This window comes from Pteropus alecto, unplaced genomic scaffold (assembly GCF_000325575.1).
Source record: "Pteropus alecto unplaced genomic scaffold, ASM32557v1 scaffold5, whole genome shotgun sequence".
Classification (NCBI taxonomy): domain Eukaryota; kingdom Metazoa; phylum Chordata; class Mammalia; order Chiroptera; family Pteropodidae; genus Pteropus; species Pteropus alecto.
The window spans coordinates 683,056-697,467 of record NW_006441953.1 but is presented as its reverse complement, the minus strand read 5'-3'; the positions used below and the strand labels follow the sequence as shown (position 1 = coordinate 697,467).

General features: G+C 34.2%; 1 protein-coding gene across 3 annotated transcripts in view; it reads left to right on the top strand.

Annotated features, from left to right (window-relative positions):
• EMCN (endomucin) overlaps positions 1–10,139 on the top strand; it is a 98,940-nt gene extending 88,801 nt beyond the window's left edge. For all 3 annotated transcript variants that reach the window (XM_025051696.1, XM_015594890.2, XM_015594889.2), the window contains 2 exons: positions 3,087–3,160; positions 8,997–10,139. In XM_025051696.1, coding sequence (XP_024907464.1) covers positions 3,087–3,121 — 35 coding nt within the window. In that variant the 3' untranslated portion in view covers positions 3,122–3,160; positions 8,997–10,139. The remainder of the gene's footprint in view (positions 1–3,086; positions 3,161–8,996) is intronic.
• Positions 10,140–14,412: the final 4,273 nt, after the last annotated feature.

Genomic DNA, 14,412 nt, shown 5'->3' with positions numbered 1-14,412 from the left:
TCAGAAGTTACACTGTTATAATTTTTTACTTAAATATCTTTTGCCCAATAGCGACAGTTTCTCTAAAATATAACTAGAATAAAATCTGAAGTGATTAGCTGTGATATAAGTTTACAGATTTAACCCAATCTTCCCCTATCTCCTATATAAAAAGAAATTAGAAATTTAAAAAATACAAAAAATAACTTGATAGAACAAATATCTGACCACCTACCACTCAGAATGGATAGGTTTGACATTTTATGTTATTTGCTTTATGGTCTAAGAAATATAGTGTGAATTCATATGCCTAAGAAGTAATAAAACAAAATTTGAGCTTCAGCGGCCATGAGAGTTCATTGGATTGGTCAGTATTTCCATTTATAAACTCTAGTCTTATATCTGAAAAATAAAATATATCATTTTAGAGGTTAAGAAATCATGTTTCCAAGGAAAAAGAGCTCTGCAGCCATCCACCTTCAAGGAAAATGCCAGTGGATGCTAAATTGCCTGGATTTCTAGGAGTCTGAATGAACCATGGTTATTGTTCTGTTAACTTTCTTCTGATAAGACAGTTTCTTGCCCTAAAGCCTTCTCAGTAGTCCATGGTGTTTATCTTTCCATACTCCCTACTTCCTTTAAATACATTCTCTCCCAAGCAGGGTTTTTCTGTTGACGATGTAGCCCATGAATGTCTAAAATTAGATTATTTACACTAGGAGTTTTCTTTAATGTAAAAGAGAACGTCTACTAGAGTATAACAAGAATGTGCTTTCAGAAAAAAACTGGATATCAAACATAGCAAATCGAGGAGTCCTTTATGGTAACATATAAAATCCCATGCAATTTTGGTAAGGGATCTGGCTCAGTTAAACAGCCTGTGATGGACTGCAAAATATACACATGACATGGTTCATGTTAAATGTGATTTCCACTGACATCACATCTCATATAGTAAATATACATTACCGCATTTTTAATATTTAAGGCTGTAAAATTTATGAGGAAAACTGTTTATGTTTATTAAAGAATCCATGACCACAGAACAATGAAAACACAGTACCTTTGAATTTAGTTTCAAAGCATTACTTGATTTTTGAACTATTTGGTGAAAGGAAAAGCAGATCTGAATTTATTATAATATTGCTCTGCTTAGAAAACTCAGATATGTGTGTAATAGCTAAGATTAAGTTCAAACACATGAGCATGTCTACCGGGGATGCTGTGATGTGCCAGACTTCTCTCGTTCAGTTTGGAACCACTTAACATGGCGTATTGCCCAGACATCATTCATCTCCTGTCCCTGTCTTCCTCAGTGAACTCAAGCTCTTTTGAAGGAGAAGTTGGTGCCTTGGTCTCTCTTTTGTCACTCCTTCCTCCCCCTCCTCACCATTATAGTAATTGCACATTATTAGTATATTATTAGTACACCAATATTAATTAGTATATTATGGTAACTACTCAGTAAATACACAGTTTTGTTTTGTTTTTTTGCTTATTTTTACGAATAAAAGTTCATTGACTACAAGAAACGAATAAAAGTGTAAAGATTAGCAAAAGATTCATCAATTCATAAAGCTATACATTGATCCAGCTTCTATGTTCTCAGCCTTTCAATAAATATTTGGCTCAATCTCTACATTTCCACCAAAGCTTTCTTGATTGTCCCAGCTGTACATGGTCTTTCTCTCTTCTTAGCATATCAATTTGGAAAATCAACATACATTACTGCCTTGTTATATCTCTTCGTGGCTTAAATTATCATTTTAGTATTTGACCACACTATGTACAATGGAAGATAGAAAAAATACGAAATAGAAAATAATTTAAAATTACTAATGAAACGCAACCTTGGTGTAATCATTATTGGTTTTTGGTGTATTTCATTCCAGTTTGTTTTTTGTTTTTTTTTTCTAGGTATGTATGTGTCTCATTTGCTTTTACCATAGATATCATTATTAGAACTATTATTGGAATCAGATTGTTATTGAATCTTTCTCATATTCTCTATTCCCAATTAGATAGATCTTGAAGGGATATATTAAGAATTATAATAATTTTCATATGATATGCTTTACCTGACTTCTGGCTGACAGTAGGGATTTGATAAATATTTATTTTGTTTACTTCTCATTCCTGAAGTTCATACCCATGGATTCCAGGAGGTGCTGTGCTTTTTACAGTATAAGTAATAGGGACCAAAGGGTTGTTTGGGGGTTGGGCTGTCGCTCTGTGCCCGACGTTTCTGAGCACAGGACCTAAGGAGCTCTCACAAGGAAGTTCTGGTTTGTTCTCCTCATAGGTCTCTAGCACTATTTATTATCACCCTTACCATGCAGGTAACAGATGACATTAATGGAGTCCCCATAAGACAGGTTTCCTGACTGGAAGATAAAAGCTGGAGCAAAACGATGACATTTATTCCCGAAGCTGGAGACTTTGGCCCATGTTACTTTTATATAGTGTGACTAATATTGAATCTGTCTGAAAGACACAGATAATGTCAACTGTGTTGATCACAAATCCAGGGGCATGTAAAAATGCTTGGTGTCTCTCAGCTTCCCATCATCCTAGGTTAATATTTATCTTTATATTGGATGATAGAATAACACCATTATTTTGAAAAATGTCCCCTGTGCTGTTCTGTATGATACCAAAGTGTTCATGTGGGCATACAAATTCATTTTCACAAAACTCTCACTGAATTATTTAAACAGAGGATTTTAGAATGTTTTCCTGATAAAATAGCACTTTAACTATATGACACGGTTTTGCTTAGGCAGAGCCAGCTCATGGAACAAGCAAAAATCAATAGCTCATTCTCCAGGGTGCCTGTCTTATCACCTCCAAACTCACACCCTCACCCCTACACCAAGGGAATTAGTTAGCATTGCTCCTTTAGGGTGAAAAATGATGATGGCCAAAAAAAGCTCATCAATCTTGGTGAACAATTTCCAGGCCATACCAAGAGGCAAATTGTGGCTCTAATGACATTCTTGCAGTGAAATTGGACTTTTTTTGAAAAACAAAAAACAAGCCAAGAAACTTTATTTTCTTCCTTATTTGCTCCCTGAGCTCATAGATCAAAACATTCCTTCTGTTTTCAGGTGAGCACTCTGCACAAGGGAAAAACAAGAACTGACAGCTTGATCGATCCTCCCCACACCTGGGCAGTACATATGTAAGTTCCTTAATTTTATTCACTGAGACACTCATTAATATCTGTTTCGTTAGCCTACTGCAAGCTAGATTATTTTTAAAAACTTTTATAAGCTAAAAAGTTAATGGTTTGTGTCTGTGAAACCATCGTTGCCTATTTGTCTAAAAACAAACGCTAAGAAGATTTGCTAGAGAAATGAACGTCTTGGGGGCTGTAAAAGGTGCTTCCAGTTGCCCTTCCTACCTCAGGGATGACACAGTTTACTCTTTCTGCCGTTGCTAATGTTTCCTTATAAATGCAGTTTGCCTTTACCCGGGTCACTATACACATACTGACAGTGGCAGTTATACAGGGTTCTATCGCTAACAAAGACTCACAGGACTCAAAATGACAATGTTTACAAATTTGTAGTTTATTGCAAGACAAGAATATGAGATAACAGCTGCATTAAAAATGTGTATCACAGCCAAAGCCTGGCTCAGGGCACGGGGTCCAGACAAGCCAGCAAGAAAGTCTGATTGTCCTCTGTCTGTAAGGACTAACCCTGGATGTACTTTCTCTCTGGGTCCAAGAACCATGATGTATTCACAAAGCACCTCAAATAAGGTGATCCAAAATGCATTCTCAGCTGGGGTTTCTTATACTCATCTGGTCCCACAGGCAATTTCTTGCTATATAACTAGCTGAGGGATAGTGCCCTCCAGGTATTTCAGTGAGACCAGATGTAAATGATCAATTTCATTACAATAATAGTCAATCAATAAATAATTGAAAACTCTCAAAACTAAGGTTCAAGCAACACCGTTATTCTGCATGCTCCATGCTTTGACCAGTAATTGGTACAAAGCAGGTACATTTCTTATTTCAGCAAAACAGCTCAGGTCAATTTTAGACCTGCTAGAATTAACCCTCCCAGCTTAGCATGGGATTGTCTTTTGCCTTCCTAGAACCGGCTAAGGAGATTTTCTTCTTACCTTAGTTTTCACAAGAATCATTGATTAATGGTCTCACAATGAGTGTCTGGTCCTTTTTAGAACCTGCAGAAGAATTTGCCTTTTGGCAACTAATATTTAAAAAAAAAAAAAAAAGAAGAACAAATAAATATGTATGTGCCCATAATTGGCCTGACTACAATGGCAGTCATTCTGGGTAGTGTCCAGCGGGCAGAATATCATTGTTGTGTCCACTACCTATGTCTCCTGCCCAGCCACTAATACAATACTGATACAGACACTCAGCTAGTGCTTGTTGCGTAAATGATGACTACCACACTTCTCTGGGCAGAAGCAGGAGATGGACAGAGGAGTGCCATCAGATGTATCAGAATTCCATCACTCTCCAGCCAGCAAGGAATGGATTAGAATGAGAGAAATCTGAAAGTTTGCCTTCAGGTACAAAATTCGAGAAGCTGAGAAGTTCGAGCAGTTTCTGGAGACATGTGCATAGAAAGCTTTCTTCCATACTAGTTATGGTTTCTCTGCAACCGTAGTGAAAGAATGCCTTCTAGATGATCAAAGTGGACAAAATTTAGTAACTAAATTGTCACATTTGGAGGAAGACAAAGTCTTCCGTTAGTTGGAAAGAAAAAAAAAGAAAGGAGACGAGGAGAAGTGCTGACCCAGAGAAGCTCAACCAAAAACATTCCCATTCAATTCCCATTGCTTTCTATTTTTGTACTTTAAAAAGTATCTTTTGATTGCAGTGATAGTTTTTGTTGCTCTTCTGCATAATTTTGGAATTACAGTATTGATGAAGATCAGAAAATAATGGGAACAAGTTTGACATCTATCAACTCCACTATTTTTCTTACTTTTTTCCAATGTATATCTCTTAGCAATCACTATACTTTAAATGTAGTAACCAGTGAGTAATCAATCACTTTCTAGGTTATCAACTAGAAATCAGATATCAATTCAGAGATTCAGGATAAATAGAAATGTAGTCATTAGAATTAGAAATTTGGGAAAACAAGTTGAGAAATCTTTCGCTTTGTATGCGACAGCAAACACTAATATAGATATATTCACCCATGTTAAAATATTTCAACTCGAAATAAAATTCTGGATATATTTAGTGTCTGCTGCTTCATATATTGATTATCTATTTTGTGCAGAATATTATATTTAACGTGAATTGCCAGGACAGACAAGAATTCCAAAATACTTATAATCTGTGATCTTTGCCCTCTGCAAAACTTTGTCTAGTGACAGCATGAAATCACACACAAGAAATAAGAAAATAATTAGAGAAAAAAATAAAAACTATATGGGCATGACTGATACTGATTCATCAATTCAAACTAGTTCTAAACTCTCTGAGACTTTTATATAAATAACAGAAAGATTAATAAGGGTTTCAAAAAATTATAACTTTTTACTGCAGCTTTATTACATTTGGGGGTCATAATTTCTTTAAAATAAGAAAAAGATTATTTTAGAAATTTTTCTTGTTTAATTCACTGGGACCACCTCAAAATAGCTATTAGTACAAAAATAACTTCTGTTAAGTTTTGAAGGCCACTGGAATCAAATATTAGATACATTAGCTATATGCAATTCTATGTAAATTTGTGTTCATTTACAATACAAATGTGCTCTATTATCTTTTTCTGAGATTAATTACTTTATGACTAGGAGTGGCAAGGATGATATTGCTAAAGAAACTGATTGGCTGTGACATAGAACTGCTAAAGCCACAATTTCTATGCAAAAATGTGAAGCAGGCAAAGCACATTCTTTTCTTATATATTCCAATAAATGGTCTGAATAAATTGGTCAATAATGAATATGGTGGTGGGGATATTAGCTAATAATATTTCTATGGAGATATGTATAAAGAACTAAATGCAAAAAAAAAGACAATAGAAGAAAATGTAGTATGTTTCATTAAGTATCTAATGGAATAAGAATTTCAAAATATAAAACAATATAAGAAAATTCAATGGAAAAGATAGAAATTATACCATATCACGACTTAAAAATTACAAACATAAAAACATTATCATAAAGAAACTTATCAGACAAAAAATAAATTGAGAAAATATCATAAATATGACACCAATTAAATAATACTCTAGAATTGTACACTTGAAACTTATTGGATTTTGTTAATCAATGTCACCATAAGTTAAAAAATAATAGAAATAATAATTAATATCCTAAACAAGTAAAGATGTTTATACATATTGAGAAATAGAAAAATGAGCAAAGGCCATGATCAGATAATTTATAGAGGAGGGAATAAAAATGATAACATAAAATTATATATAGGAGTTCTTATACCACTACTAATCAGAAATGTAAATCAAAAATAAAATAATAAAATTTTTAATTTATTTGAGCTTTTTTTGAAATTTTTAAAAATTATGCTGGTGAAGCAAATAGTCTTATACATTGCGTTTCAAAGTAAAACTGAATTAATTTTTGCAGTGGGTTCCACATTATAAAAACAAGACTGAACAATCTTTTCTCCTAAGACCATTATGCTTCTTTGTTTATAAAGTATTGTCAATATTCTTAAAGAATCTATCCTCATACTTTATTATAAAAGTGATCATTTATTCTTTGTAAGAATCACAGATTTATAAAATTTTAGGGTTGTGAGAGATTCAGTAACTGTAAAGTCTTGTATTATTGTTATTGAAGCCAACACATTGGAAGTTTAGAGAGATTATAATGTTGGAAATAGAGCAAATTATCAACTAATGAAAAAAATCATTAATAAAGCCAGATCCATTTCTTGAGAAAGGTATCAATATGGAATATACTCTGATAAAAACTTCAGTTTGTTCCTATATTGGTTTTTGATCCTTGAAAAAAATGGTCAATACAATATTATTTGTGAGCATCATTGTACTCACATAAATCCAGATGTTTACCTAGCTGATCTATGCTGCAAACTCTTAATTTGGAAACTCACTTACAGAGGAGTATGACTGAGTTGAACAAAAAGTGGCAGAGATCTAACTCTTTGCCAAGTACTAGGCAAGGTATAAAAAGGTATATGACATGGTTGCTGTCCTCAAGGAGCCTATAGAAGTAGAGAGAAATACACATAAGGAAGATCACTTTAGTGTAATATAGTAAATAATAAGATAAGTGGTATGGAAAGATAGACATGGCACTTTGAAATTTAATGGCAAATTTCTTAGAAAAGATGGTATATGATCTGAGACTTATAGAATAAGAAAAAAGGTTACTTAGGTTTTTCTAGGCACAGGGAATAGAATGTACAAATGCAAAGAATTGTGAAACTACATGGTATATGAAAGAAATTATAAATAATTGATTAGCCTAGAGCTGCTCTGTACACATCTGCCACAAGGTCAGTGAACCACTGATACTGTTCCACAATGACATTAAGGACAGAAACTAACTGTAAACATTTTAAAATGATTAGAGCAATCTGATATTACTGCAACATTCTGTTCATGTTACTGTATTTTTTAAAAGGCAAGAATGAAACACTTTCTTTTTCTAAGCAGAGTAAAATCAGATTCTTTCTTCCTTCATTAATGCCATCAAGAAGTCATTTATTCATTTTGAGAGACTCTCCAACCTTGGATATAAAACTCATCCAGGAAATCAGTACAAAATTTGAAAGAGGGTCCTGTTTTGCTGGTATTTCTATAATCATTGTGCTCCTTCTAGAGCTACTCCATGCTCTGGCATGTGCTGGACCCTCTATCACCAACAGATGCTCTGGAAAAACATCATAAATACCTTGTTCTACAGTCCTTTCCACAGACTCAGGCTTGACATGAATCCTGTGGCTACTCTCTGCTCTTCAAACGCCCGCCCCCAAGCCAGTGTCCAACTTTCTCCCATACAATGCAATGGTGCACCCATCCTTACCAAAGACCCTGCTTCTGCCAACCATCCCATGAAAGAGCAGGGTACAGGTCTCCACCCTGGTACCACTGTCCACGCCCCAACCCACCCCCCATATCGGTCTCCTCCCAGACTCTAGCAAACAGCCAGCACTGCCACATCTAATCTCTGCCAGATCGGGAAACTACCCCTTTCCCACTTGAGGTGCAGAAGCCTCCATCTCCTGCCCCTTTTCGGACCAACAAAATTGTTTCTGTCCTGCAAACGAGAAAACCCCAAAGTCATCAACCAAAGCCCTGGCTCTCCTTCCTGTGAAGCAGATGTAAAGAGACGCCTGTTCATCCTTATTAGCGGCCTAATAAGTAGGGAGAAAAATGAAAATTGCCAATAAATTTCTTATTACTCGCATTGTCATCCCAAGCAACAGACCTCAAATTGTATCACATTAGTGATAGGGTACTTTAATCAGAGGAAACATATAATGAGATTTGTACTTGAGACACATCACTGAAGTTTACTATGGATGATTAATTCAAAAGGAGTGACACTGGAAGCAGAGCAGTCAGAAGATACTACAATATTCCCTAGGAAAAGGACAAGGGCTTTACCGGTCTGCAGTGAAGAAAGGGATGGAGATGAAGAAATAGAATGGAATAGAGAAATGTCTGGCACATAAAATTCTCCAGCAGTGGTGACTGATTGAACATAGGCAATGGGGAATAAGGAAGATTGGGATTATGGATGATGCCCACACACCTAGCATGAGAGCCTGGATTGATCATGGAGGTAATAGCAAACATGGGAATTATGGAGTGAGAGGGAACAGCTTTGGGAGGCAGTATAGTGGTTTTCTTTTCAGACATGTTGAATTTTAAGTGCTTGGGAAACATTCAAGTAACCCTACTGGGTGGGAAAAACAATCGGCTAGTCACTAACAATTCCTTACAAAAAAAAAATGGTCTCCCCCAACATCTCTACTTCTTAACTTTCTTAGAATCTGAACTTTTTTTTCTCCCCCTATCCCACAGGCTTAATCTTCAGCTTCTATGCCCCAGGGTTAGAAAGAGAAAAATCAATCCTGACTTCCAACCCTGCTCGCCAGTCTGCACCAGTCACCTGCCCCAATAAAACGATGCCAAGATGACAGACAATAATCTGACAGAATCAAAAAGAATCCTGGGCCTCTCCTGTCCCTTGAGACGTGTAAAAGCATGTTGCTGCATTTTATAGGAACATCCTCAGGAGACTGAATTTTAGGAAGGTCATTTGTGAGCGGTTAGCTTGACAGCCCAGGCACATGGGTTTACTAATGACATGACCTTCCCTTGAGTTTAAAGTTTCCAGAGACGACAGATTTTATCCATGAGAACTTTCCTACTTTCTTGATGTGCTTATATTACCTAATGTTTGTATTTATTGTTTTCCACTACATTAATGCAGGGAAAATTTGTAAGTGTATTGTTAAATATTAGGTAGAAATCATGATGTGCCACTTTGTACATAAAAATATTTTATTCATATTTCTGTGTAATTTTAATAAATAATTACTGTATTCAACACACTAAAATATCATAATGTGACTGTAAAAATGGCAATGTATTGTCTTCCCATAATTACGAATATTTTTATTGATTATTAGAATATGAGAACTCAGTAATGAAAGTTGTCTGTAATAAGTGAGAAAAGGACAAAGAATTCATGTATCAGACCCTATTAGAAGGAAGTCATACCATTTCTTTGGTCTTTCTATTTGTAATTCACACTATACGACAAGGATGTAAGGGCATTTATGATACTCTGTACGGCATTCATTAAGAAGATAACAAACAGGATTGAGACTTTTTTTCATAATCCTTTTAGTTGATACTATCTCTGTGCATTTTTTATTTTTTTAGAAATGTAATGATTTGTTCTAGCAGTCATTGTTAAATCTCCAGTTTATAGAAACCAACACTCTGTAAATACATAATTGCGATATTATTTTTCAGTGCATCCCTTTCATTAACATACCATATAATTACAGCTGCCACTCCGTCAGGAGCGCACTCTTCTGTTCAAAGCTAATTGATCAACCTTGACCACTTCTTGGACACATGCAATCAAAATGTCATGTTGGTTGAAGTTTTATGGAAAGCTTTGAAACTAATAAACTACCAGTGGCAGTTCTTTAATTTTTATGATTACCTAAGCTGGTTTCGATGCTGAATTATCTTAGTGACATGAGAGCAGTGTTGTGGTGACAGAACAGTGTACATAAAACTGGCTTTTAAATTTTTTTTAGTTGTGGTATATTTGAAAACCTCCAACTTTAAGGATTATGTAAATAATCATCTTGGTTTGAGCTTCCTGATGTCTGGATTATTTCTAACCGAAGACACCAAGCAAACATATCTATATTTCTGACTGGTGTCTCCTTATGTTTCTTTAAGAAGAAAGACGGGGAATTGATGGAGGGAAGAGGTAAGAAGGTAGAGAAAATGTCAAAGATCTCCTTGAGAAATGCTGTGCCCATGCTTAACTCTGACCTAGAAGTCTTTTAAATGAGTGTGACAGTGGTTGGAACATGCCAACCATGGAGCATTTGTCTTCAGGAGGAAAATATTTCAACACCCTCGGAATGCTTTAATGAGCTTCTTCAGCAGACACCTTGTTACACAGAATATACTGCAAAGAAACAAGTTCTGCAATTTAAATTATTATAACCAATATCTTAGTCTGGCCTCTAGAAAAATCATTTTCTTGACTTTTCATAAGCATTGTCAGAGAGTTTACAATGATTGGGAGGAAGGAAAGCTTTTTAATGGTCATGAAAGAATGACATTTATTCTAGTTCAAGAAAGAATATACTTTAAAAAAGAATATACTTTACACTAACGACTCTAGCATTAAAATTTAAAAAGTCAAAGTGATAAGAGAACTGAGGAATTTGCAGAGATATTCATAGTATTTTATAGCATCAATCTCAGAGGTAATGTCTACACTTTTATAAATCAACTTAAACTTCTGGTGAAATAGGGTATTTTATTATCAAGCCAAACTTACCATTAATTAGATGTGTTTTTTAATTACCTGATTTAAATGATCTACTTTTTATGCCTGACTTGCTGTAAGCATTTTATTCTGACATACAGTTCAAATGTCACTACAGCAAAGGAATAGCCATATTTAGATCAAAGGCAAACTTTCCTATATGTTTGTTCTGCATGACAATATGAATATAATTTAAGTGTATCAATAGTCAAAACATAAACAAAGATGATTAACTGGCGCTGCTGTCATCTGAGAGTAAACAGATGTTGTTGGTTGATACACTGGCTGTGATCAGCCAACAGAGAAAGATTTCTAAATTCCCCTTGCTGAGCTGAAATATTCCATTACATTTCTGACAAATCTATGTCTTATTTCTTGTCTACTTGCCATTCTAAGTTCATGAGGATCATCTCAGGACATCGATGAACCTTCAACAAGGAATCTGCTAGCTTTCCCTGACATTTCTCTGTTGAACTCCATTTATGATCATTCAAGATTTTATGGGGCTCTAAAAAGAAACTGGGTATGTCCTCTAAAAGTTGTGTTTTGAGTGATGATAGTCTCAAGACTATGAAACTGTTAATTATTGCCTAATAGTAAAGCTATCCATCATTGTGATTAATTAAGTAATAGACAAACTGAACTGAGAATTTGTGATGGATTATCTACAGATCTTCACTTAAAAAATTCCCCACAAACACAAACAAGATTTTTCATGTTCCCTTAAATGAGTGTACTTTGTCCTTGCTTCCAGATTTGTCTTATGGTCCTAAATATACCTATTTCCTGATTTGTATACTTTTTAAAGGAAAAACATCTATCTTGTCCACCAAATATTACATTCCTGAACTTGAAGTTAGAATTCTACCAAAGTGATCATGGATAATATAATTAATTAGCTAACATCATATCCAAGACTCATTGTGTGCCAAGCACTGTGATAACAACTTCACATTCTTCATCTTGGTTAATCATCATAATAATGGTGAGAGATACATTGTAACATTATATTATTATTTCTATTATTATTGTTATCATTATCACCATCATCACCATAAGCATATCCATTTTAAAGGTATAGAAACCAAGATAGAAAGTTAAATAATGTACTCAAGGTTGTACAACTGGTAAACAGCAAAAATTTAAATTTTAAGCTAATTCCCAAATCCCTATTCATCACTATACTACTTAGTCTTCTAATCTCAGTTTACTTATCTATAAAAGGTAGTTAAAGCATTTTTCTCCTGGCCATAGTTTAAAACAGAGGCTAGATTTATCATCCCACTATAAACAATTGAAAAACTGAACAACTGTTTTACACAGTGAACAAATACAGAGCTGAACTGTGATCCATGAGAAGAGAGAAACAAACTCATGAGCCTTGTGACTGCCCGACTTTGACACATTTCAGACCAGCTACAGAGAGGAGGACTCCTAAACAGAACCAAGTAGTCACACTGAGTTGAGAAGGCAGAGATCAGAACAGGGAGACCAAGGTAGCTGGAATTTGTGGAGCGGAGTACCAGACGGGAGGAAGCTACATAGAGAAAGACATCAATAAATCTGCATGTAGGTGACTTTGTATCTTTTAATGGAACATTAAGCTGTACATACACTTAGGGTGAAACTCCATGAAACCAAGCAAAGAACTACTGAGGAGTTGTATGCTGAAAATTCCTAGGTATCATACAGAACAGAAAGACATTTAAAGTCAGATCAACCTTTTTGGAAAATTCTAATTGATTATCTTGATTAATAATCCCAGAAGATTCACATATTAGTAAAGCACCCCTAGATTAAAGCACTAACCAGCCTAAAAACAAGTTTTGAAAAAATGAAGCTACTAATCCACAAAATATTTAAAGGCCTCCCAGGCCAAAGTCTGACAATCTTTTATACATGCAATGAAGTACATCAAAACAACTTAACAACATGAAGTTCCAAATATTCATCTTCTAATCTAAAATTATGTAGATGTTTCCGAAGAAGTAAATTGTAAACCATAACCATGAGAGAAATTAGTTAATAAAAACGGATTCAGAAATGGCAAAGAGGATGGGCACTTCACAATTAATTCCATGAGAAAAGCATTACCCTGAGAATAAAATCAGCCAGAAAACATTACAAGAAAGAAAAAGAAAAAGAAAAAAACCTATAGACTAATAGCCCTAACAAATATAATTACCAAAATACCAAAACCATTAACTAAATATTAGCAAATAAAATTCAACAAGATCCCCAAAAAAGTAAGATTTATTCCAGGAATCTAAGGTTGTCTAACATTTGAAAATTAGTCATTGTAATTCAACATATTAACAGAATAAAGAAAAAAACCCAAACGCTTATCTCAATAGATATAAAAAAATTTGACAAAATTCAATATTTATTCGTAATAAAATCTCTCATCAAACTAGGATTAAAAAGAAACTTCCTCAATTGGATAAAGCATATTTATAAAAAATCTACAGCTAACTTTTGTATAAATGATGAAAAATTAAGTGCTTTTCTCTAAAGTTAGAAACAAAGTAAACATATTCACTCATCACTTCTAAGCAACATTGTGTTGTTTTTTTGGGGGGAGGGGGAAAGTCCTAGCCAATACAATAATGCAAGAAAAAAGACATATATAGATTGGAAAGGAAGATGACAGAATCATGCATATATCCTAGAATATCTACAAAAAAGCTATGTGAATTAACGAAATTTATTATGGTTGCACAATATAAGATCAATATATAGAATCAACTGAGCTTTTTAGTAACAAAAAATAAAAATTGGAACAAACATACCATTAACAATAATGCCATCAAATACAAAATTCTTAGTGATAAACTTTACTACATATGTGCATGCCTTCTACATTAAAATTTTCGAACTTCTGAGAGAAATTAAAGAATGCCAGACCCTAGATTAAAAGATGCATTATTAAGATGTCAGTACTACTTAAATTGTGATCTATAGATCTATCACAATTCCAGTCCAAATCCAGTTTTCTTCTTTGTAGAAATTGGTGATTCCAGTGTTTATATGGAAATGAAAAGAACTTAGAATAACTGAAACATTCTTTTTAAGTTGGAAGACTCATACTACTGAATTTAAAGACTTACTATAAAGTACAGTAATCAAGACAGTGCCATATTGACCTAAAAAACAGATTTAATCAATGGAATAAAACAGAGATTAAACAGTAAATGTATACTTTTCCCCCTATATAAATGTGCATATAGTCATTTTTTACAAAGATGCCATAGTAATTCCATGGGAAAAGGACAATCTTCTCAACAAATGTCTCTGAAACAATAAGATGTATGTACAGAAAAAATGAAGCTTAACATTCACCTAATACCAAATGCAAAAATCAACTTGAAATGTGTCATAAGTTTAACATTAAAGTTACATCTATAATATTTGCCT